Here is a 26,619-nt window from a genome sequence, read left to right as displayed (position 1 = left end):
CTCCTTGACACGTGGCGCAGTCTGGTCGCTCCGATTGGAATTTTTCCTTCAATCCGACGGCAGCCAATTTTTCTGCCAAAAAAAAATCAAAAAAAATCGAATTTTTTTTTTAAAAATACACAAAAATTACAGAATTTTTTGTGTATAAATACCAACCAATACTCTTCACTTTTAACACCAAATCCTCATATATTTTCTTCTCCTTCTACTATTCTTCACTTTCTCCTCAATATTTATTCACTTTCTATTCAATATTTTTTCACTTTGAAGTTTTAATTTTTTTTTCTAGCATATTATGGGTTCTTCTAATGAAAATGGAGGGGCATGGAGCATGATAGAAGATGGAGGGGCATGGAGCATGAATTTTGAAATGTATCTGAAATTTGAAATTTATCTGAAATTTATCTGAAATTTGAAACCGAAAATCTTATCCGAGATGAATAGTATTGACACGTAGGAACCAAAAAATCTTATCCGAAAATATTATCCAAATTAATTATTTAAGTAAACAAAATTGTGAAAAAAACAAAAAAATGAATAGTAATTGCCATGGCAAGCCCCTAACTGCTGGAAACACATTTTGCTGAAGGGGACTAGGGCAGCCACTATTCACATGAATAGTGGCTGCCCTAGGGCTAATCTTGCCATGGCAAGGGGCAACTGGTGGAGTTGCTCTTAGATGTTACAAAAAAACTATTTAAGGTGGTAATTGCATAAAATTGAAAAACTTCGGGTGTCATTTATGAAATTTTCCCTGAATTACCATGTATTTTTAAAAAAAAAAAATTAAGAGAGAGAGAGAGAGAGAGAGAGAGAGAGATGCGAGGCTAGGGTTGAGATTTTTGATGAGGATGATATTTTTCTCTCCGCACAAGAATAGGGCACCTCTCAATTAATTAATACGTAATTTATTGTTGTACAAAAGTGTGTGCAATGTCCTGAAATGGAAGACATTCATAGAAACTTTTTCTAAGTCCTCACGCATGGCTTGCCACGTGATCTATTGCTTCCCGTTTCCCAACAACCTTTACTCATGCATGCAAATTTTCCTGATAATTAAGAAAAAGTTATACTTCCAACCACTTGAGTTCTCGTCAGTTAATCTAGATTAACTTTTACGTTGAACAATTTTATATCGTAAATCTAAGAAGTTAATTATATCGTGCACTTTAACCAAACGTGATAAGCTTTGGAGGCTGAGATTTAATCCAAATCTCTCCGAACTTGCCAAAAGAAGTGCATATGTACAACCGAGTTTCCATATTTTCGATTCCCATATAGTAAAAGTATGTAAGTTTAATTGAAAATAATATTTGATTTTCTTAAGTATTTCAAAATATGAGAAAAATATGCAATTCAAAAATTGTTTAATACATGTGTACGTAGTGTAGTACTTCTTCCATATAACAAATAAAAAGGAGTTACTTACATTACTAATTATATTTTTCAAAAATTACTCAACAAAACAAATTGTCTTTTCCGGCAAATTCCCTAGGAAAGAACAAAATTCGCCAAGACAGATTTACGTAGACTTGAGGTTAACATTACCTGCATTTGTATTTTGGTTTGGTATGTGAACACAAAAATAAAAACAACGCCGTTGCCGGGGATCGAACCCGGGTCACCCGCGTGACAGGCGGGAATACTTACCACTATACTACAACGACCTTGTTGCTTAAGTTTCAACCTAAATATTATTTATTATAATTTAACGTAGAGGCAGGGACGGATCCACATAGGGGCAAGAGGGTCAATTGACCCTTGCAAGCCTGAAATCCACCATTTGAGGCGAATATGTTGACCCCTGCAAATTGCCCCTAAACTGCTTGATGAAATGCTGCAGATGGTGCAGCATACCAGTACAGCAGGCAGATTACCTTATTTCCATTTTCAACATTTAAGTAAATGTCTTTGTTCTTCTACTTTCATTTATTTTTATATTACTCAATTTACTTAAGTTTACAATGTAAATAAGGAAGTATCCCCAATTTGGATTCAAATAAAAATACTAGAAAATCAAATTCCATCAAATGAACATATGAAAAATTAGTTTTAGTGCAAAATACAATTTAGGCTAAAAATGATGGCTCGTTAAGTCAATATATACTTCATATTAAAATTCCATAAAATCAAAATTTCTTATTTGATGTGTAAGGACAAAAGCCGCCAAAAATTATCTTGAGAAAATGATTATTCTGAAAAACCATTTTTCATACTTAGTCAATATTTATACTTAAAATAATTTTTCATGTATGATATGAATGCATGAAGGGACTTAAGGTCAATTTAGGTAAAAAGCCTTAGATGTTCAATCCACAAAGAGTTTTACAAGAATAACCTAACTCTTATGTATTGAAGAAACATTTGCTTGAATAAGCTCCCCCTAAGACAATATAGTTCATAAGGGTTCAAAGTTTGAGAGCTAGAACCCAAAAGAAATGCAGATAAAGTCCCTAATCAAAACTACGACGGACCTAAAAAATGATGTAAATGCCCTAAAATGAGCAGGATTGCGCTAAGATATGCAGGTTCTTATGTCGAATCTCACGAGACGCTTCGGGAGGCAAAGAGGATTGCAATAATTTTTTGGTTTATTATTACATTCTTAGAGATATTTATGATGTATTGTAATTTGTGTCTTTTTTTTGAAGTTGATACAGTTATCTTTGATAATGAACATGAGTATTTTGTATGGTTTTATCTATTAACTATGAATTAGAATATTATCATTTCATTTCAACAGGTCTATTTTGTATATAATTTTTTAAAACCTTTTACGCGTTGACCCTGGAAATGAAAATCATCTCGACCAGCCGACTTTAGAGAGCGATTTCTCCCAACTCAGATCACCGTTTCAGGCAATACTGGTCCCAAACGAACCACCTCACTTCCCTCTATCAGCCCTGCTCCTTCTCAGCCTCCATCCGCTACTGTAGTAGCCGGAAACTTCCACGGAACAGGCCGGGTCCGACAGTTTTTTTTGAAAATTTGTGGGAGCTCGTTCTCCTTCGTTTCTCAACCAAATCGATCGAGTAAGGTATGGTTTCTCAGCTATTTTTCGTGTTCTAGATGATGGGTATATGAGCTTCGATCGATTTTAGCGTTAAGGGGTTAAATTTTCGACTTGAAGTTTGGACGAAACTTCGGCCCTTCGAAACTACTATTTCTGGTCACTTTTTGGGCGTGGTCCAAGAACAAAAGTGACTCCAAATGGGGTGTTTTACCTAGGGTAGGAGTTTGGAGTCTTGGTTCCACGATTTTTCGGCACACCCGAATCGCTTTGGACACCCGATCTGCCCCGCGCGTGTGGCGGCGCGTGGGCCAGGGTGGTGGCATGGCTCTGGCCAGTTTTGAGGTCCTCGTGTCGTCACGAGCGCGTGGGATTTCGCGGATCTCAATTCGGAGTCCGTTTGAGCCCCGAACGGATTCTCCATATCGCGCGATCCGTAGGTGCAGTGTCGTGTGATCATTGGATCGCGCTGAATTTTGGATAGGTCGGTCTACGTGACGTCAGGATCGCGTAGCATTCGACGGATTGCGAATCAGAGTCCCGGATACTCCGGAATCGCGAACCCTGGGGCTAGGGTTAGGGTTTTAAGCGATAACGCGATTTTGGCCAATCCGGCCGTCCGATTCGGACCAATTTCGCAGAACTTGGTTCCCGCCCTATGAGAAACTTTCCGGGAAGCCCAGATTGGCCATTCGAGATCGTGGACCCACGGGGTCCCGGGTCGGCCGATCGGGCAGTGTATCGCTCAGTTGAGTGTCGGACACTTCAAAACTTGTCCAAGTATCTGAAAAGGCTAGTGTGGGCTCAAGAATAACTTGGAGTGAGATACACGTATTTTAGGAGCCGGGGGCTGGGTGTTTAATTGAAATTCATTTTATTCAGCAGTTTATTAATTAAATTTTTATGGGTAATCAGGCATCAGGAGCCCGACAGGATTACAAAAGACACCTTCGAAGGATCGAAGTAGCTCGGACCATTTGTGAGTGGACCTTCTTTCATAAATCAGATTTCATGAATGAATTGATGTGCTTTTATATGAATTGATGTGCTTTTATATAAAATAGATTTTATAAATGATTTTATATAAATGAGTTTTATAAATGAGTTTATTTGAGTAAGTTTCTTCATTCAGTTTTTGAGTAAGTTTTAATACGATTTTGAATATGAGCAGTACAGTAATAATTCTATAAATCGGTGCTGCTTATTTACCAGTTACAGAAACAGAGTTTGAGTTTTGAATCAGTTAAGACCGCAGCACGACTTGAGTTTTACAGTTATTATTCAGATATTTATTTTTTAAAAGGACATTATTTTAAAACCACCTCGTACCCGTTTTTCTTTATGGTGATTACCCAGAATCGGACCGATGTCTACGGACATCCAGTCTGATTATAGTTCAGTCAGTGCACTTGACTTGCCTCACGAATTTCGGGGACGCTCGGACCGTGAGTGCCAGGATTTGCGGCTCGGCAGACTTGGTGTCCCGAGACCTGCCGGGATTGCGGCTCGGCTGACTTTATGTCCCCGAGACCTGCCAGGATTGCGGATCAGGCTGACTACGGTCCCTTGTATCCTGCCAGAGCGACTCGAGTTGACTTGGTGTCATCGAGGAATCTGCCGGCGGGACAGGCTGATCATAGTCCTCTGATTTAGCCAGTTTGCGGCTCGGGTAAGTCTGTGTGACGCCCGAGACCTGCCAGGGAATTGACGGAAATCACAGGGGTACATACTGGTGGTATTTTCAAAGGATTCTGAGTTTCTTTATTAAATGTTGATTTTCAGCTATTATAAATCAGTTTTTTTGATTTTTCGGACATAGATCCCTTTATATTTAGTCAGTTATGAAAGGTCTGAGTACAGAGTTTTTATACGCGTTTGATTTCAGTACTTTTATGAAAGCTTTGAATTCAGTGGTTTTTGTATGAAACCTTCAAGCTTGAATATGACTGATATAGAATGCCTTGAGTTGACTATGCGTGATGTAGAAAGTAAGTATTCAGTTTTATTTAGTTAAATTTCTTTTTTTTTAACGGGGGATATTATGTTTATGAGAATTGCTTTGAAGAACATTATTTTTGGTCCACTCACATTTTTCAAACTGTTTTTCGCCCCCAGGCCATAGAGGTACGCGGGATCCACCACCAGGCCAGTCATACCTTCCGCACCACCAAGTAAGGTAGAGTTGTAGAAAATCCTTGCAACCTTGAAAACCCTAGAAAATGCTCTGATATCTTGTTGAACATAAGGAACTGAGGGTGGAATCTGTTTATTGGCTTAGTCTGGCTGTTGGTAGGATTTCTGAGACTGTTTGGCAGGTGGAAAACTTTGGGTATGGTCAAAATACAGGGGAGACTCTGCCGAATTTTTGGCAGAAGTCGGAAGAAAATTTTAAAAGAATTGTGTAAGGAAAGGGTAAAAAGGTCATTTGTGCTCGACATTCGCCAGGTGTCGGACACGCACAGGACTTGGCTCGAATTCCAAAGTAAAAATTGGGTCGGGTCCTGTCAATTTGGTATCAGAGCATAGGTTTTACTTCCTGTAGACTTCGCACTTTGTGCATCCTCGTTTTCCTCTCAAATTGGGCCCAAATGGTGGTGGTATCTGTAGGAAAATTAGATAGTTATCCCGACGTAAGGGAAAGAAATCCCCAAGTCAGACAGGAGCTGCGTCGGTATCTGAACCGGCAGAGTAAGTTCTTGTAAGAGGTTTGTAAGGAGCCGTGTCCACTGTACCTAGTAGGCAGGGAGATCCGAACACTTAGTAGACCCTGGAGATGATAGCCCAGGCTATAGTCAGCCAAGGATCCATCCACAGAATGGGTGGATCAAGTAAACAGGAGTAAGAACGATAAATTGGAATAATAATGGTATCTAATAATAAAAGAGGATTGAGTTGAAGGAATATAGCAGGTCATAGAAATCCTAGTTGTTCCAACAGGAAAATAAAGTTTTGGGCAGGATTTGGTTAAGAAGTGATGTTAAAATCTTCTGACTATATGGAGTAAGCAGTTTGGGAACAGAATATGATAGTCAATCTCATTCATGAGCCTACAGAAGGCATGAGTACAGGAGTTTTTGTAACAGAATAGAGGATAACGGTTGAAACCGAATACGAGAGAAAGGTTTCACGTAGTGTTATCGTGAGGATGTCTGTCCCAGTCAGATAATGGGCAGAGCCTAAGGTGCACTTTGTGCAAAATATTTGGAAATAAGTACTTTGAATCAGAAAAAGTCGAAGAAGGGTGTCTACAGTAGTGATCACAGTTCCGGGCATCGAATGGCCGTAAGCATAGAAGCTGCCGACCTGGAGCTAGTTCCAGTGAAGGTACCTGTCAGTGTAGTAGTATTAGAATTTGTGCTGGGGCCGGTGTAGTCAAAAACATGGAGAGACAGGTGTTGATAAACGCTAACAGGAGAAGTTGCCCTAGTGTGCCAGATGTGGTAGGTACCCTTATGGACTCTGCTAGCGGGATACCAGTCTCTATAGTTTAGAATTAGAAATCCAAGTTAAGTTTCAGCTGGACTTAGGTAAAAGAAGCTGTTGGGTCTTGAATTTAGACAGATGACCAGCTGAAGAAAATGACTTAAATTGTGGGAAGGTTATTAAGACATAATGTACTACAGTTTCAGAACGATTTGAGTAAAAAGGATGCTGGTTTGAAAATATGCCTTAAGTGTCGGTTGTTGGATTTCCTTGGATCAGATATCTCCAATAGATGCCTTACTCGAGACATAGTATGGATTACCCAAGTATGAAGATAGAATGTTAAATAAGGTTTATTGAAATCTGGAAGTATTGTAGGAAATAAAGAACCTGATTGAATTAAGCAGAAAAGGCCTCAAGCAACCTGGATTGGCAAAAAGTTAAGCAGATACTAGAAGAAGGATCTTCAGATAAGTACTCTTCGATATTTATCGATTGAGAAAGGTAAGGAAACAAGGGAGCCAATCCTAGCTATATCGGACCCAAGGAGATTATAGAATGTGTAGAACACAAGCAATTCAGATTTTGGAAGGGAAAGTAATTAGCTTTCAGTGAGATGTGCAGTATAGTAACCCGAGTAGCAAATACATGAGCAGTTTTTTTTTTTTCCTCCGGAAAGGACAGAGATGCAAATTTCGAGGACGAAATTTTTATAAGGGGGGTAGATTGTAAGAACCCAAAACAAAATATCAAAAAGAAAGAAAATATCTAAAAAGGTAAGGAAAATATCTTTTAGCGAAATGACCAAATTGCCCTCGCATATTTTAATGGGGGGAAAATTTGACTTTTTAATCGAGAAATAATTTGAGAATTCCGCTTACGCCGTTGCGTAGAGCACGGCGAAACGAGTCCGTAGACACGGAGTAGACCCGAATCGGAGTTGTAACGAAGGAGTTATGGTCAAAAGAGTCTCAGTGGCAGAACCGTAAATATTTCGAAGTTCAGTTTTTATAAACCCAGCTGCACTCTCTCGAACCATCTCGACCAGCCGACTTTAGAGAGCGATTTCTCCCAACTCAGACCACCGTTTCAGGCAATACTGGTCCCAAACGAACCACCTCACTTCCCTCTATCAGCCCTGCCCCTTCTCAGCCTCCATCCGCTACTGTAGTAGCCGGAAACTTCCACGGAACAGGCCGGGTCCGACAGTTTTTTTTGAAAATTTGTGGGAGCTCGTTCTCCTTCGTTTCTCAACCAAATCGATCGAGTAAGGTATGGTTTTTGACCTATTTTTCGTGCTCTAGCTGATGGGTATATGGTCTTTGATCGATTTTAGCGTTAAGGGGTTTGTTTTACGACTTGAAGTTTGGCCGAAACTTCGGCCCTTCGAAACTACGGTTTCTGGTCACTTTTTTGGGGTAGTCCAAGAACAAAAGTGACTCCAAATGGGGTGTTTTACCTAGGGTAGGAGTTTGGAGTCTCGGTTCCACGATTTTTCGGCACACCCGAATCGCTTTGGACACCCGATCTGCCCCGCGCGTGTGGCGGCGCGTGGCCCAGGGTGGTGGCCCGGCTCTTGCCAGTTTTGAGGTCCTCGTGTCGTCACGAGCGCGTGGGATTTCGCGGATCTCAATTCGGAGTCCGTTTGAGCCCCGAACGGATTCTCCATATCGCGCGATCCGTAGGTGCAGTGTCGTGTGATCATTGGATCGCGCTGAATTTTGGATAGGTCGGTCTACGTGACGTCAGGATCGCGTAGCATTCGACGGATTGCGAATCGGAGTCCCGGATACTCCGGAATCGCGAACCCTGGGGCTAGGGTTAGGGTTTTAAGCGATAACGCGATTTTGGCCAATCCGACCGTCCGATTCGGACCAATTTCGCAGAACTTGGTTCCCGCCCTATGAGAAACTTTCCGGGAAGCCCAGATTGGCCATTCGAGATCGTGGACCCACGGGGTCCCGGGTCGGCCGATCGGGCAGTGTACCGCTCAGTTGAGTGTCGGACACTTTAAAACTGGTCCAAGTATCTGAAAAGGCTAGTGTGGGCTCAAGAGTAACTTGGAGTGAGATACACGTATTTTAGGAGCCGGGGGCTGGGTGTTTAATTGAAATTCATTTTATTCAGCAGTTTATTAATTAAATTTTTATGGGTAATCAGGCGTCAGGAGCCCGACAGGATTACAAAAGACACCTTCGAAGGATCGAAGTAGCTCGGACCATTTGTGAGTGGACCTTCTTTCATAAATCAGATTTCATGAATGAATTGATATGCTTTTATATGAATTGATGTGCTTTTATATAAAATAGATTTTATAAATGATTTTATATAAATGAGTTTTATAAATGAGTTTATTTGAGTAAGTTTCTTCATTCAGTCTTTGAGTAAGTTTTAATACGATTTTGAATATGAGCAGTACAGTAATAATTCTATAAGTCGGTGCTGCTTATTTACCAGTTACAGAAACAGAGTTTGAGTTTTGAATCAGTTAAGACCGCAGCACGACTTGAGTTTTACAGTTATTATTCAGATATTTCTTTTTAAAAGGACATTATTTTAAAACCACCTCGTACCCGTTTTTCTTTATGGTGATTACCCAGAGTCGGACCGATGTCTACGGACATCCAGTCTGATTATAGTTCAGTCAGTGCACTTGACTTTGCCTCACGAATTTCGGGGACGCTCGGACCGTGAGTGCCAGGATTTGCGGCTCGGCAGACTTGGTGTCCCGAGACCTGCCAGGATTGCGGCTCGGCTGACTTTATGTCCCCGAGACCTGCCAGGATTGCGGATCAGGCTGACTACGGTCCCCTGCATCCTGCCAGAGCGACTCGAGTGACTTGGTGTCACCGAGGAATCTGCCGGCGGGACAGGCTGATCATAGTCCCCTGATTTCGCCAGTTTGCGGCTCGGGTAAGTCTGTGTGACGCCCGAGACCTGCCAGGGAATTGACGGAAATGACAAGGGTACATACTGGTGGTATTTTCAAAGGATTCTGAGTTTCTTTATTAAATGTTGATTTTCAGCTATTATAAATCAGTTTTTCTGATTTTTCGGACATAGATTCCTTTATATTTATTCAGTTATGAAAGGTCTGAGTACAGAGTTTTTATACGCATTTGATTTCAGTACTTTTATGAAAGCTTTGAATTCAGTGGTTTTTGTATGAAACTTTCAAGCTTGAATATGACTGATATAGAATGCCTTGAATTGACTATGCGTGATGTAGAAAGTAAGTATTCAGTTTTATTTAGTTAAATTTCTTTTTTTTCAACGGGGGATATTATGTTTATGAGAATTGCTTTGAAGAACATTATTTTTGGTCCACTCACATTTTTCAAACTGTTTTTCGCCCCCAGGCCATAGAGGTACGCGGGATCCACCACCAGGCCAGTCATACCTTCCGCACCACCAAGTAAGGTAGAGTTGTAGAAAATCCTTGCAACCTTGAAAACCCTAGAAAATGCTCTGATATCTTGTTGAACATAAGGAACTGAGGTTGGAATCTGTTTATTGGCTTAGTCTGGCTGTTGGTAGGATTTCTGAGACTGTTTGGCAGGTGGAAAACTTTGGGTATGGTCAAAATACAGGGGAGACTCTGCCGAATTTTTGGCAGAAGTCGGAAGAAAATTTTAAAAGAATTGTGTAAGGAAAGGGTAAAAAGGTCATTTGTGCTCGACATTCGCCAGGTGTCGGACACGCACAGGACTTGGCTCGAATTCCAAAGTGAAAATTGGGTCGGGTCCTGTCAATTTGGTATCAGAGCATAGGTTTTACTTCCTGTAGACTTCGCACTTTGTGCATCCTCGTTTTCCTCTCAAATTGGGCCCAAATGGTGGTGGTATCTGTAGGAAAATTAGATAGTTATCCCGACGTAAGGGAAAGAAATCCCCAAGTCAGACAGGAGCTGCGTCGGTATCTGAACCGGCAGAGTAAGTTCTTGTAAGAGGTTTGTAAGGAGCCGTGTCCACTGTACCTAGTAGGCAGGGAGATCCGAACACTTAGTAGACCCTGGAGATGATAGCCCAGGCTATAGTCAGCCAAGGATCCATCCACAGAATGGGTGGATCAAGTAAACAGGAGTAAGAACGATAAATTGGAATAATAATGGTATCTAATAATAAAAGAGGATTGAGTTGAAGGAATATAGCAGGTCATAGAAATCCTAGTTGTTCCAACAGGAAAATAAAGTTTTGGGCAGGATTTGGTTAAGAAGTGATGTTAAAATCTTCTGACTATATGGAGTAAGCAGTTTGGGAACAGAATATGATAGTCAATCTCATTCATGAGCCTACAGAAGGCATGAGTACAGGAGTTTTTGTAACAGAATAGAGGATAATGGTGGAAACCGAATACGAGAGAAAGGTTTCACGTAGTGTTATCGTGAGGATGTCTGTCCCAGTCAGATAATGGGCAGAGCCTGAGGTGCACTTTGTGCAAAATATTTGGAAATAAGTACTTTGAATCAGAAAAAGTCGAAGAAGGGTGTCTACAGTAGTGATCACAGTTCCGGGCATCGAATGGCCGTAAGTATAGAAGCTGCCGACCTGGAGCTATTTCCAGTGAAGGTACCTGTCAGTGTAGTAGTATTCGATTTAGTGCTGGGGCCGGTGTAGTCAAAAACATGGAGTGACAGGTGTTGATAAACGCTAACAGGAGAAGTTGCCCTAGTGTGCCAGATGTGGTAGGTACCCTTCTGGACTCTGCTAGCGGGATACCAGTCTCTATAGTTTAGAATTAGAAATCCAAGTTAAGTTTCAGCTGGACTTAGGTAAAAGAAGCTGTTGGGTCTTGAATTTAGACAGATGACCAGCTGAAGAAAATGACTTAAATTGTGGGAAGGTTATTAAGACATAATGTACTACAGTTTCAGAACGATTTGAGTAAAAAGGATGCTGGTTTGAAAATATGCCTTAAGTGTCGGTTGTTGGATTTCCTTGGATCAGATATCTCCAATAGATGCCTTACTCGAGACATAGTATGGATTACCCAAGTATGAAGATAGAATGTTAAATAAGGTTTATTGAAATCTGGAAGTATTGTAGGAAATAAAGAACCTGATTGAATTAAGCAGAAAAGGCCTCAAGCAACCGGGATTGGCAAAAAGTTAAGCAGATACTAGAAGAAGGATCTTCAGATAAGTACTCTTTGATATTTATCGACTGAGAAAGGTAAGGAAACAAGGGAGCCAATCCTAGCTATATCGGACCCAAGGAGATTATAGAATGTGTAGAACACAAGCAATTCAGATTTTGGAAGGGAAAGTAATTAGCTTTCAGTGATATGTGCAGTATAGTAACCCGAGTAACAAGTACATGAGCAGTTTTTCCGCCTCCAGAAAGGGCAGAGATGCAAATTTCGAGGACGAAATTTTTATAAGGGGGGGAGATTGTAAGAACCCAAAACAAAATATCAAAAAGAAAGAAAATATCTAAAAAGGTAAGGAAAATATCTTTTAGCGAAATGACCAAATTGCCCTCGCATATTTTAATGGGGGAAAATTTGACTTTTTAATCGAGAAAGAATTTGGGAATTCCGCTTACGCCGTTGCGTAGAGCACGGCGAGACGAGTCCGTAGACATGGAGTAGACCCGAATCGGAGTTGTAACGAAGGAGTTATGGTCAAAAGAGTCTCAGTGGCAGAACCGTAAATATTTCGAAGTTCAGTTTTTTTATAAACCCAGCTGCACTCTCTCGAACCATCTCGACCAGCCGACTTTAGAGAGCGATTTCTCCCAACTCAGACCACCGTTTCAGGCAATACTGGTCCCAAACGAACCACCTCACTTCCCTCTATCAGCCCTGCCCCTTCTCAGCCTCCATCCGCTACTGTAGTAGCCGGAAACTTCCACGGAACAGGCCGGGTCCGACAGTTTTTTTTGAAAATTTGTGGGAGCTCGTTCTCCTTCGTTTCTCAACCAAATCGATCGAGTAAGGTATGGTTTTTGACCTATTTTTCGTGCTCTACCTGATGGGTATATGGTCTTTGATCGATTTTAGCGTTAAGGGGTTTGTTTTACGACTTGAAGTTTGGCCGAAACTTCGGCCCTTCGAAACTACGGTTTCTGGTCACTTTTTTGGGGTAGTCCAAGAACAAAAGTGACTCCAAATGGGGTGTTTTACCTAGGGTAGGAGTTTGGAGTCTCGGTTCCACGATTTTTTCGGCACACCCGAATCGCTTTGGACACCCGATCTGCCCCGCGCGTGTGGCGGCGCGTGGCCCAGGGTGGTGGCCCGGCTCTGGCCAGTTTTGAGGTCCTCGTGTCGTCACGAGCGCGTGGGATTTCGCGGATCTCAATTCGGAGTCCGTTTGAGCCCCGAACGGATTCTCCATATCGCACGATCCGTAGGTGCAGTGTCGTGTGATCATTGGATCGCGCTGAATTTTGGATAGGTCGGTCTACGTGACGTCAGGATCGCGTAGCATTCGACGGATTGCGAATCAGAGTCCCGGATACTCCGGAATCGCGAACCCTGGGGCTAGGGTTAGGGTTTTAAGCGATAACGCGATTTTGGCCAATCCGACCGTCCGATTCGGACCAATTTCGCAGAACTTGGTTCCCGCCCTATGAGAAACTTTCCGGGAAGCCCAGATTGGCCATTCGAGATCGTGGACCCACGGGGTCCCGGGTCGGCCGATCGGGCAGTGTATCGCTCAGTTGAGTGTCGGACACTTCAAAACTTGTCCAAGTATCTGAAAAGGCTAGTGTGGGCTCAAGAATAACTTGGAGTGAGATACACGTATTTTAGGAGCCGGGGGCTGGGTGTTTAATTGAAATTCATTTTATTCAGCAGTTTATTAATTAAATTTTTATGGGTAATCAGGCATCAGGAGCCCGACAGGATTACAAAAGACACCTTCGAAGGATCGAAGTAGCTCGGACCATTTGTGAGTGGACCTTCTTTCATAAATCAGATTTCATGAATGAATTGATATGCTTTTATATGAATTGATGTGCTTTTATATAAAATAGATTTTATAAATGATTTTATATACATGAGTTTTATAAATGAGTTTATTTGAGTAAGTTTCTTCATTCAGTCTTTGAGTAAGTTTTAATACGATTTTGAATATGAGCAGTACAGTAATAATGCTATAAGTCGGTGCTTCTTATTTACCAGTTACAGAAATAGAGTTTGAGTTTTGAATCAGTTAAGACCGCAGCACGACTTGAGTTTTACAGTTATTATTCAGATATTTCTTTTTAAAAGGACATTATTTTAAAACCACCTCGTACCCGTTTTTCTTTATGGTGATTATCCAGAGTCGGACCGATGTCTACGGACATCCAGTCTGATTATAGTTCAGTCAGTGCACTTGACTTTGCCTCACGAATTTCGGGGACGCTCGGACCGTGAGTGCCAGGATTTGCGGCTCGGCAGACTTGGTGTCCCGAGACCTGCCAGGATTGCGGCTCGGCTGACTTTATGTCCCCGAGACCTGCCAGGATTGCGGATCAGGCTGACTACGGTCCCCTGCATCCCGCCAGAGCGACTCGAGCTGACTTGGTGTCATCGAGGAATCTGCCGGCGGGACAGGCTGATTATAGTCCCCTGATTTCGCCAGTTTGCGGCTCGGGTAAGTCTGTGTGACGCCCGAGACCTGCCAGGGAATTGACGGAAATGACAGGGGTACATACCGGTGGTATTTTCAAAGGATTCTGAGTTTCTTTATTAAATGTTGATTTTCAATTATTATAAATCAGTTTTTTCTGATTTTTCGGACATAGATCCCTTTATATTTATTCAGTTATGAAAGGTCTGAGTACAGAGTTTTTATACGCGTTTGATTTCAGTACTTTTATGAAAGCTTTGAATTCAGTGGTTTTTGTATGAAACCTTCAAGCTTGAATATGACTGATATAGAATGCCTTGAGTTGATTATGCGTGATGTAGAAAGTAAGTATTCAGTTTTATTTAGTTAAATTTCTTTTTTTCAACGGGGGATATTATGTTTATGAGAATTGCTTTGAAGAACATTATTTTTGGTCCACTCACATTTTTCAAACTGTTTTTCGCCCCCAGGCCATAGAGGTACGCGGGATCCACCACCTGGCCAGTCATAGCTTCCGCACCACCAAGTAAGGGAGAGTTGTAGAAAATCCTTGCAAACTTGAAAACCCTAGAAAATGCTCTGATATCTTGTTGAACATAAGGAACTGAGGTTGGAATCTGTTTATTGGCTTAGTCTGGCTGTTGGTAGGATTTCTGAGACTGTTTGGCAGGTGGAAAACTTTGGGTATGGTCAAAATACAGGGGAGACTCTGCCGAATTTTCGGCAGAAGTCGGAAGAAAATTTTAAAAGAATTGTGTAAGGAAAGGGTAGAAAGGTCATTTGTGCTCGACATTCGCCAGGTGTCGGACACGCACAGGACTTGGCTCGAATTCCAAAGTGAAAATTGGGTCGGGTCCTGTCATAGAAAGGTTTATCCCTATGAAATTTGTAAAGACCCTCTCCGACAAAAATTTATCGGGAAATAACAAAATTCGCTGGCATCTAAGAAAGATCTTTGCCGACAACATATTCGCTGGCATAAACCAACTTGGTGGTTTCGGGCCATGTCTTGGATGGCGTTTTGCTGCGAAAGACTTTTTTTGTTGTCGTAATGTTAATACACATTCAAAAACTTTTTCCATAAACCTTCTGGGAAGTCCTCGTGTTGCATCCCTTTCTTTTTGCAGACATGGGCTTTGCCAAGTTGAATAAAGCATATGTGCTCCCCACTTTTCACTCAAGTTAGAATCCCCCTTTCCATAGTTTAGATTATATTAAAATAGAATATCGCTTTTATAAATTTAAAAAAAAAATTTCTGTAAATAAAAGGAATTAGTTATATCACTGTTTATTGTTCAATTTTTTAAAATCAAATTAAACTTTTGACTAGATACAAATTACCTATTTATATTAACTTTTTGAAAATCAAATAATGCCATGACAACGGAGCATCCGTATCTCTCTCCACTTGCCAAAAGAACTATATACAATATGCATTGTACATAACAAAATTACAAATATAGTGCCTTCTCGAAGGCAAGAGTACAAACGGCTTTCCGTATATCTTATCCCTATAAGGCAGATGCGTCAACAAAATACGTGTACAATATACACATATATGACAAAATTATGTATCTTTTATTGAAAAATACTCGCAAGTCATATGTATTTCAAAATGTAATAAAAATATGCATAATTGTCAATACATCTCCTGTATAACATAAATGAAAAAAAAATTTATTTTATTTTACTTTTCATATTTTTAAAAAAATCTTAGTACATGTGTAATACATCTTATGTACGTATAAACTACTGCTTCATCCAAGATCTACACTAAACCTTAACGCCGTTAAGATTAGAGTTTACATGAGTTTTGGAAATAAAAATAGAATTTAAAAGTTTGATCAAATGTCGTGTGTTAAGTGGTTAGATATTGTTTGATTGGCTTAGATTTACCGAAATGCGAATAAATGCACGGAGCCTAAATGCAGAGGCTCAGGATCCCAGAATACCTATATATTAACTTTATTTTCATGCAATGAGTTATAAGGTTAACAATGTTTTATATATATATATATATATATTTGTTAGCTATTTCCTCAAAATACACGATGATTTTTATATAAAATTAACAATATATGGTACCATATCATTCGTATGTTGAAAATAATTTCATATTATACGGTCAAGTTTTATATTGATAGTTTTTTAAAAAAATATTTGGGCTCATAGTTTTCTCCAACTTTTTTTAGTTTAAACTTACGTGTCCAGGTTGATAACTAGAACTAACCATTGGTACACAAACAACAAATAACCTTAATTTTGCGACAAGGAAAATTCACTACCTTTACTCAAAAGAAAAATAGATATATCGAAAATAACAAGAAGGCTACTCCAATCCAACTAGTATATTACACCACAAACATGTATATATCCTTCATCTCATCTCACAATTCTCAGACGCCGAAATCCAAATCGATGTCTTCACTATCTGAGCTTCCCTCTTCAAAATCACTGCCCACATCAATGACGTCTTGGGCAGGCTGGTTACTAAAGGCCCCTTGATGCGCATTTCCTCTCCGACGCCGCCGCATGTACATGTACTGGATCACAGGAGGTGAATTTTGTTGCGGTACCTGCCCATCATTATTGATCCTGACTCCTTGTTCTTGATGAGGCCTTTGGGGTCTGATTACAGAAGAACTAGAAGGACCAGCCTGGTTTGGGTTATTCAAAGCCAACTGATCTCTCTGCGGTGCTTGGTTTTGGACAGGCAAGAGGGGTTTTCTGTTCAAACCCAGCAAAGGGTTGCTAGGGTTTGATGTGCTGGCAGATGTGGAGGGTATTTGGGTGAGGTTTACTGGAGAAGGAGGAGGAGGAAGAAGGGGTTGGGATGGAGAAGATGAGGTGTTTGGATGAGGGTTTTGTCCGGCCATCTGAGAAGTCATGCCCTCGTCTTCTAAGTGTGAAGCTAAATAGTGAAGATATAGGACTTCAGTGCCCCCTTGGACCACACTGTTACACATGGAACATAAGCTTTCTGGGTTTCCCACTGGATCATGACCCTCCTTCGACAGAAAAATATGGTGGTACCAGGAGGTCGTGATGTAGCCGTACATGGGTAATGGGAGAAACAGGCTTGAAGAAGGCTGCAAAAGTGAAAGGAAAAACAAGAGCAGGGATGCAAGTAAGTAACTCATTTTTCAACTTACGGAGTTGGTGAGGCTAGGGGGGTTGAGAGATTGTATGAGGTGAAAATTGAGAGAGATTGTATGAGATGAAATTCCACAAGATAGTCAAGTAGGCTCTATTTATAATATGGTAGTAGGTAACTCATATTTATTGTTGCAATGTCCCTTGAAAAAATTTATGGCAATTTATTCAAGTCTGAATTTTATCGAGCATGGGTCACGTGACCTTGGGCGTTATGAGGAATAAGCTTTGACTCCACATATTACGTCATTTTACTGACGTGGCCAGCATTTAGGACTGATTTTCAGACATTGGATCGGAATCAAGGGATTCCAATTCCCATCCAAAATTTTTTTTAATGAAAATTCTATTCCAATTTCGTTCCAAAATATTTCGGAATTTCAATATCCAGTCCAATTAGAAAAACTCGGAATTTTCGAAATTTTTATATATTTTGGATTTTTTTAGATAATTTCGAAAACTAGTTAAAAATTTTAAACATGTTCAACCATTTTTGAATTATTAGAATTGGCTCAAAATTTTGAACTCATATCAAACACTTGAAAAACTATTATATTCTACTACATGGATGTTGTTATCCCTTATGTAATAACTTGTCTATATCTATTTGGTCATTAAATTATATTTAGTTCAACATGAAATTAGTACTTGTATGCACTACAAAAATAAAAAGTGGCAACAATTACCATTATTTGGTGACATTTTTTGACTGTTAGAGCAACTCCACCCATTTGCCCTTAGCCATGGCAAGGGTGGAGCTAGGGCAGCCACTATTCACATGAATAGTGGCTGCCCTTGCAAATAGTATTTTATGTTTCCACCCATTGCCATGGCTAAGGGCAATTACTATTCATTTTTTTGTTTTTTTCACAAAATTTTTAATACAAATAATTAATTTAGATAATATTTTCGGATAATATTTTTGGGTTCGTACATATCAATATTTATTATAAAATTCATATCTCAATCGGATAAAATTTTGGTATTTATAGAAAAAAAAAGAGTATTTTTTTGGTATTTTTTTTTATAAAAAAATTCAATTTTTTTCATTTTTTTATTGCACAAAAATTGGCTGCCGTTGGATTGGAGAAAAAAATCTAATCGGAGAGCCCAGAGTGCGACACGTGGACTTTTAGTGGTACTGTAGCGCCAGACACTGTAGCACTGCGGCACTGTAGCGATGACGTCAGCACCAAAACGAGGGCTGGAGCTATGGCCAACCTTTCCCTCGGGCCAGCCCAGGTTGCTGGGTCCCACCTTGCGCTCGGGCCTGGGCTATGCGCTGGAACACCTTTTTTTTTTTTTTTCCCCTCCCCTAGCCTCGGGCTGGGCTGTGCCGCTGGAACAGCTCTTATAAGGGTGACTAAAGGCTTTAGTCACCAAAAAAAAAGAAGCAAAAAATGTGACTAAAAGCCTTTTTAGTCACCCAAAACATCAAAAAAGGTGACTAAAAGCTTTTGTCACGGCCACAAATGTCACCAAATAATGGTGATTGTTGCCACTTTTTTTTATTAGTGATGTAGTCTAAGCTTGAAATCCCAATATATTTCGGAATTTAGAAATTTTCAGAAATTTTCAGAATTTCGAGATACATTCCAATTCCAATCTAACTTTTTTGGGAACTTTTGGATGTTGGAATTGATTTGGATTTGCCAAAATTAGAAATTTTCTTACCGAAATCTAATTTTTCCAATCCAACTTATACCCCGAAGTCTGACTACTATTCAAACCAAAGCGGCTGTTAGTATTTTCTATACATCTTAACCATATAATAGTGGAGTTAAACACTAGCTACAATGTAGTTTAGGGTTTAAATTAGGGAAGTCAATGACTGACTCATTGGTCCGAATTTTGACGATGAACCGAGTTAGAAAATGGGAAGCAATGTAAAATTATATGAAACTACTAGTGCAAGCTAGTTGCTTCTTTTCTTAGATTGCGCAAAGCGGTATAATTGTTGTTTATATGAACTAGTAAAATTAATAACAAATATTTCCTTTTGTAAAACTATCTAAACGGGAGAAAAAAAAAAAAAAATTGGGCGGTGGCCTTGCTTTACCATGCATGGTGCCTGATTTATATGGTTATAGTTATCAAAATAAAAACTAGGGTTAGGATGTTAGGAAGTTTTTGGAATACAAGAGTTGTTTCAAGTAATCTTCTTTTGAAAGAAAAACTCAAATGGTGGTTAGGGAAAAAATAATGGGATGAATAGGACACAGGGGTGGAAATATATAAGCACTCATACAAGACTATTTATTTTGGTTGGTAAGGCCAAACTATTTTATTTAAGGTGGTTTAATTTTCACCCATAAAAGAAATGAATTTGGATTATCTCTTTAATTTTTTTAGTGTTTCTTGTTAAAATTAACTGCCCATGTCTATGGTTTCTATTTAATTCTCTCTGTGATATAAGTCTTAACCCTTAAATCCTAAAATCTAAATCCGAAAACAATATCTCTATTCGGACGCAAGGATAGTATTAACAATGCAAATATAAATACAATATCTTATTTCCAAAAAAGAAAGGAAATAGTGAAATATTGGCGCATTCACTTATGAATGTGTATGTATGCTGGCATCCAATGTATCGGTACATTGTTTTATCAACGGCCAGATTTTAACCTTTTTTTTTTAATTTAATGGCTAAAAAGTGCAATACACCGGTGCATTTGATGTGACACGGAAGGACAATTGTAAAAATCTAATGGCAAAATAATTGGAAGTACACAGCAAGAGAACTTCATGAAAGAAAAAACTTTCATCTTCTATTATTATTATTTTAAATCAAAGCCGGACACATACAACCTGTTGCAGCCAAGAATTAGTCCTACGCCTAGGCTGGAAATTCAGAAAAACGGCTACAATTAATAATTATTCATGCTCCTAGAGCTTCAAGGTCAAATCCAGATTATCTGAACTTGCTTCACCAATGTTTCCACGATGGTCCAATTCATAATTCACCGGCGGAAGAGGGCGCTCCAGCTGACTGAGAAGCGGCATGGTGCAATCACTGGAAAGATCGTCCTCCTCACTCGCCATGCGCGCCGCCGTTTGATTAGCAGACTGCATCACCATGTAATGCGACCCAACAACTCCCTGGTTATCGTTAACGTTAACGTTTCTTGGCAGTGCATAAGGAGAAAGTTGTTGTTGTGGATATGGATATTGATGATGAGGCGGCGGGGGTGCAAAACCAATTTGGTTATTATGAACATCATGGAAAGGGTTTCGTTGATGAAAAGGGTTTTGCAATGGAAATGCAGGATTGCCTCGGATCGGAGGGTTAGTGTTGGTTTGCTGAGTGAGCTGCCTTAATCTTGAGGCTGTGAGGCCATCATCCACTATGTGAGACTCTATGTGGTTTATGAGGGCTTGGGTGCTCATAAACACACGGTCACATATTCTACATGCAATTTCTGTTGAAACACTCGGCATCGATGCCGGGGCACAGTTCGAACCATGCACATTTCCACCATGCCTCATGTTCCAGTTGCAGCCAGACATGGTTATTGAGTTTGAGAAACCCAGGTTGAAGAAGGAGAAGAAAATGCTGGAGAGGGTTCTAGGGGTTTTTTTGTTTTTTGTTTGGAGCCTCAAGGCAAACTAGGAATGATGGGGTGCACAAATAGCCTTGGAGCATAAAGGAATTTATAGGTGGTTTTCATTCCCATTTCTAAAAAGTGTGTTACTTTGTAGTTGCATGCAACTCATTCATGATTGCCAAATTGGATTTTGTTGTCTATTCAGAAAGTTAATGCATTTTTCAGGAAAAAACTTTGACTCATATGGTGCTCATGAATTTGTTACCAAAACAAAACCCTAGTGTTGTGCTCAAAAAGGAAGGTTAATGAATGAGAGGCAAGGAAGATATAGACAAGATGCTAGTGTTTTTATTGAGAAATCTATGGGCTAGGCCAGAAGAGGGCATTAATTTCTAGATATTGCATTAAAGAAATTACAAAGACAATAGAAAATTAATTAATTCTTAATTTGATTATAATTTTTCTGTCATCTTTTATTTTTCCTGCCATCTCATTATAATATTTATTTTCTTTCACTTTTGGTAATTTATTCAAAATTTTCAATGACCTTCCTTTTCCTCTGCTGCTAAATTTTCAACTATATCCTTTTCAGGAAGGAAAACAATGTGTGCATTGCCTGCATTCTCATATAGGATATCCTTCCATATATGAAAAGAAAGACTTGATTTGTCATAATATATATATATATATATATATATATATGTAACCATATCCATGGATAGTTATTAGCACACACCTGGATAATTATTAGCACACACCTAAAGCAATGTAATTAAACTTGAATTAATTCTGCGAGTTGTGTTTATCTCGTGTGGGCAAAGGAGTTGTCATAACACACTATGGCACTGTAATTATGCAAAATGCATACGGCTAATCTAGTAGATAATTAATTGCTTCGGCCAAGAAAGGTTACCTCTTTAATTAAAAATGTACCCACTTCATTATTTGAGCACCTATGTAACGATATTATAGGAATTACAACTAAACTCTGACGGTGACAAATGTACTGATTGGTCATACCATAGACTTTGCAATATTGTACACGCCCGTTAGCACGACACGATTTCTCACATAAAAAAATTAGTATTCGAGTCAGGTCTTAACGGGTCATGTGGAAAACGGATGGACCTATTAGCTACCCGTTAAATTTAATGAGTCATGTTTTGTGAATTCACGAATATTTGTTAAGAGTACGAGTAGTTTTGTAATTTTATATAGCTTATTATTTGTCTTTCTCCTTCTTTCTTCTCTTCCTTCTTCCCTCTCCCAATTCTTCTATGGTTGATTTTTTTTAAATTAATTAAATTTTAAAAAAAGAAAAAAGAAAAAAAAAAGAGTAAAACAGGCGTGTCGTGTGGTGTCATTCTTTATTTTAACAGAGTCGTGTTGTATCTGGTATTTTTCACTTATTAACTTAACGAGTCGTGTCGTGTCAACCTGTTAATAAAAGGGGGTTTATGTCACATCCCGGGATCGGCTCCGTCGTAGCACGATATTGTCCGCTTTGGGCCCCCCTCTCTGCCCGCACGGTTTTGTTTCTGGGAGCTCACGAGCAACTTCTCAGTGGGTCACCCATCTTGAGATTGCTTTAGCCTCCAACTCGCTTAACTTCGGAGTTCCTACGACCTCGAAGTCAGTAAGCTCCCAAAATGCCTCGTGCTAGATGGATGCGGGTGTGCACATATAAGGCACATCACCCCCTCTCCGTTGGTTGATGTGGGATCTTACAATCCACTCCTCTTAAGGGCCCGACGTCCTCGTCGGCACACTCGCACAGCACGGCAGAGTGGCTCTGATACCAAATTGTCACATCCCGGGATTGGCTCCGCCGTAGCACGATATTGTTCGCTTTGGGCCCCCCTCTCTGCCCGCACGGTTTTGTTTCTGGGAGCTCACGAGCAACTTCTCAGTGGGTCACCCATCCTGAGATTGCTCTAGCTTCCAACTCGCTTAACTTCGGAGTTCCTACGACCCCGAAGTCAGTGAGCTCCCAAAAGGCCTCGTGCTAGATGGATGCGGGTGTGCACATATAAGGCACATCACCCCCTCTCCGTTAGTTGATGTGGGATCTTACAGTTTATACGAACACGAAAAACACGACTCGTTAGCATTTGTACTGAAAAAGCCAAACTACCAATATGAAAATTGTTTTTTATTTTGTTTTTTGAGAGAGACAATTGTTTATTTATATTACTGAGTACTATAGTTTAATTGAAAATTAGTTTTTTCTTTTATTGTGGGTGTCGTCATTTTATTGGACAATGCTAGTACATTGTCATTAGGTTGATTTGGAAGTTTTAAAAAAATATGTATAAAAGTTGTATTGCAAATTGGTATTTTAAAACCTAGGGACCAAGATATAGGTGTTTCGGCCTATTAATTTTGGGCTTTAAAACAATAGAAATAATTTGAAAATGAGTGTGGATTAAAAATCGAATACCCACAATAAATCAGACCGACCTAAACCAATTATATTGAGTTAGTTACGGTTTTGCCAAATCATTACCAACATGGTTGATTTGATTTATGATTTAAGCCTTAAATTGAACCAAAACCAACCGTTGCCACTCCTAATTCGCAATCCTCTCTGACATGAAACATATTAAGTTATTTGGAATATATGACCTAAAAAACGAAATCATGAATTAAAGGTTAGTTTGGAATTGCTGTCACTTTTTAAAAAAGCAGCTTATGTTATCCTTTGAAAATAATAAATTGTAAAGAATAGCAATTTCATGTTTGATAAACAATATTTTTAAAGTGATGTTAGTATAAAAAAGTGTAATAACCATTTGGTAAATTTTTATATAAAACTGTTGAAACTGTAGATAATTACTAAAATAAACATAATGTGTTATGTGCTAATCATGTGTGGTGGTGGTGGTGACGAAGGTGGAGGTGGGGGTGGAGGAGGAGGTGATGGAAGTGGGGGTGGAGGAGGAGGTGGTGGAAGTGGGGGTGGAGGTGGAGGTGGAGATAGCACGGAGGTGGAGGAGGTGGTGCTGGTGCCGGTGGTGATGATAAAGGTGGTGGTAGGGGTGGAGGTGGTAGACGATGTCATTTATAAAAATTAATGACGCTATTATGGGAATTGAAAAAATTCATTAAGGATTTATCTCTGCTTCTTTTGAAAGCACCTTGAAAAGCAACCTAGATGCTGCTTTTAAAAGTTGCTGTCAAAAGGCCATCGTTTTTAAAATACTCATGATATTTTATTTTTACCAAACACCTTAGACTGTTTAATTTAAAGTGAAGTAGGTTTTTGGCAACAAGAAAAAAACACACACACACAATTCCAAACCGGGCCTAAATATATAGGCAAAAAGTCACTTATGGTCTTTGTGGTTTAACAATTTTATCACTGAAGTCCCTGATCATTCTTATCCCTATGGTTTTCAATAAAGCAAATCAATGAAAATCTCCAATTTCTGTCAAATTAGAGGAATTGTTGTTTCTTATTGAATGACATTTCAGTCCAAAAACAAAGGTTGGGGCAAGGGGAAGTTGGTGGCCCAAGTGCAGAGGGAGGAGGCGGCGAAGAGGAGAACTAGAATGATCGAAAGTTCTTGATTTGAATCCACTTAAACTAGAGTGAGACCTAGACGTTGATGAGGAAATTGGTCTTTGCAAAGAGGAAGGCAGCAAGGACTGTGAGGGGAAGGAGGTGAAAGTGGTAAGGAGGAAGTAGCTGAAGAAGACGAGTGAGAGCCAGACGCTGAAGAAGGCAACATACTTGAAGATGAGGACGTCGACGATATAGGAGACCATGAAGCCTAGGGTTGCGATCACCGACGAGCCGACGAGGTCGAAGAGGAAGGCAGTGCATGGGAAGAGGGCGACGACGATTCGTGCGTTACGAGGATGGCGATGGTTTGGGGAGCCATTGCTCAAGGGTCTGGGGATCAGTATTCTTTTTTTCTTTCGCCTTTCTTGTTTTTTGCCGTCTCTGTTTTGGGAGAAATTATAGAGTGATATAGTATCGCCGCGGCAGCAGGTGATACTCTTGCTCAAAATTTAACACGTATTAATTTTAAAAGAAAATAAAAAAACAATTACACCTAACTTTGTCTTCCAAGTTTACCCTTCAACATTAATTAGACCTAACTCCTCTGCCACCGTCTTCCATGTGCCTCGCTTCTCCCTCACCACCAAGTTGTCTTCTCTTTTCCCTCGCCACCGACCCCAGCCTTTCTCTCCCTTCTCATCCAACATCTCCAGCGCCTCTTTCCCTCCCTCTCATTCTCAGTAAAAAAGTTAAACGCATTAAGAAAAAGCCAAAAATCTTGAATATATATAAGTGCAAATCAGAAATCTTCAAAACCATCTCCTATGATGATAAGTTGACAACCCACTACTGAAAGAAAGGTAATGATGGATGTTATGGGCAACCAAGTAAATCAGTTATTTTTTTCCTTTTTCTGTTAATTTTATCAACCACTTTTTGGGTGGTGGTGTTGTTTGATGTTGGTATTCATGGAGGGGGGATTGCAGCCAAGGGGCGGTAGTGCGTGGAAGGCAGATTGCCAATGGGATCTGGGTGGGACACTGCTACAATGGGATCTGGGTAAAGTTGGAAGACAAAGTATAACTAGGAAACAAATATAATTATTTTTTTAAATTTGACACATGTTAGATTTTGAGTGGGAGTATCACCCGCTGACGTGGTGATACCGTATCATTCTATAATTTCTCCTGTTTTGAGACCCGAAATGCCGGGCTACAGTACCACTAAAAGTCCACATGTCGCACTCTGAGCTCTCCGATCAGATTTTTTTCTCCAATCCAACGGCAGCCAATTTTTGTGCAATAAAAAAATACCAAAAAATTACTGATTTTTTTTTTCTATAAATACCAAAATTTTATCCGATTGAGATATGATTTTTATAATAAATATTGATATGTACGAACCCAAAAATATTATTCGAAAATATTATCCAAATTAATTATTTTCATTAAAAAAACTTATGAAAAAACAAAAAAAATGAATAATAATTACCCTTAGCCATAGCAATGGGTGGAAACACAAAATACTATTTGAAAGGGCAAACCACTATTCACATAAATAGTGACTGGCAAGGGGCAAATAGGTGGAGTTGCTCTAAATAATGGCAGTTACTCTAATTTAACATAAATATGAGATTGTCCTTAAATTGCTTAAATTGAAAATCACATGGGCAGAAATAATCAAATTGAAATCACAAGAACCTTAATGATAAAAATGATAAACCACAGAGATCAAAAGTGTCCTTTTGCCTAAAATATAACTAGTGGATAAATTTAGGTACCATTGAACTAAACTAGCACACAGCATCCATCATTGAGGTACTCAATTATCTACATTCTGGTGCGTGACTTTTTCTCATTTACTTACGACTAACTGCTAAGCACAAGGGAAATTTAACATGAATGACTGCTAAACCAAATATAGCAAGAAAGATACAGAAGCAAACTTTTCCAATTCCATGTCAAGTGGACTAAAAGCCATGTTTCAAAAATTGCACCCGGTTTTCCATATGGATAATAAACAATGGGGAAGGGGGGAACAAACAAACAAACATAGATTATAAAATAATGCACATGAAGCAGCTCAAGGCACGTATTTTAAGCAAAGTTATTATCTTCCGGTGAAGAAAAATCATGAAAGACGTATTCATTACAGCTACCAGTATCTCAAATATATAGACAACTCCCTGAAGTGAGATGGTTAAATCTCTTTCTTGGGTGAGTCTCCGATGCATCAGAATGGCAAGAATCCATGAAGATGGTGAAACAGGGATAGTTCTAAGGTGAAACTTCATTGAGCTTTTCAACTGTGAATGAACCCAACAATGGATACACATATACAGAGTAACTCTTGTAAAACCATTATAGTGCTGACATCTTTGATAGATACTACAAAAGGAATCTTGACACAAGCATTTTATCAGATGGAT

At 39.5% G+C, this 26,619-nt stretch overlaps 1 protein-coding gene and 1 non-coding gene across 2 annotated transcripts; both read right to left on the bottom strand.

Annotated features, from left to right (window-relative positions):
• Positions 1 to 1,595: 1,595 nt before the first annotated feature.
• On the bottom strand, positions 1,596 to 1,667 carry TRNAD-GUC. The gene has a single exon. It is a non-coding gene; the product is annotated as a tRNA-Asp (tRNA).
• Positions 1,668 to 19,990: 18,323 nt separating this feature from the next.
• On the bottom strand, positions 19,991 to 20,636 carry LOC117622180. The gene has a single exon (XM_034352770.1). It carries the CDS (start codon positions 20,625 to 20,627, stop codon positions 20,028 to 20,030), a length of 600 nt encoding a protein of 199 aa, XP_034208661.1. The 5' UTR covers positions 20,628 to 20,636; the 3' UTR covers positions 19,991 to 20,027.
• Between the last annotated feature and the right edge of the window lie 5,983 nt (positions 20,637 to 26,619).

This window comes from Prunus dulcis, chromosome 1, assembly GCF_902201215.1.
Source record: "Prunus dulcis chromosome 1, ALMONDv2, whole genome shotgun sequence".
NCBI classification, from domain to species: domain Eukaryota; kingdom Viridiplantae; phylum Streptophyta; class Magnoliopsida; order Rosales; family Rosaceae; genus Prunus; species Prunus dulcis.
The sequence above is the reverse complement of the archived record's forward strand: the minus strand, read 5'-3'. Positions and strand labels throughout refer to the sequence as shown.

Excerpts from the sequence above, each read along its gene's own strand:
- LOC117622180 (XM_034352770.1), bottom strand. The coding sequence starts at position 20,627 with ATGAGGCATGGTGGAAATGTGCATGGTTCGAACTGTGCCCCGGCATCG.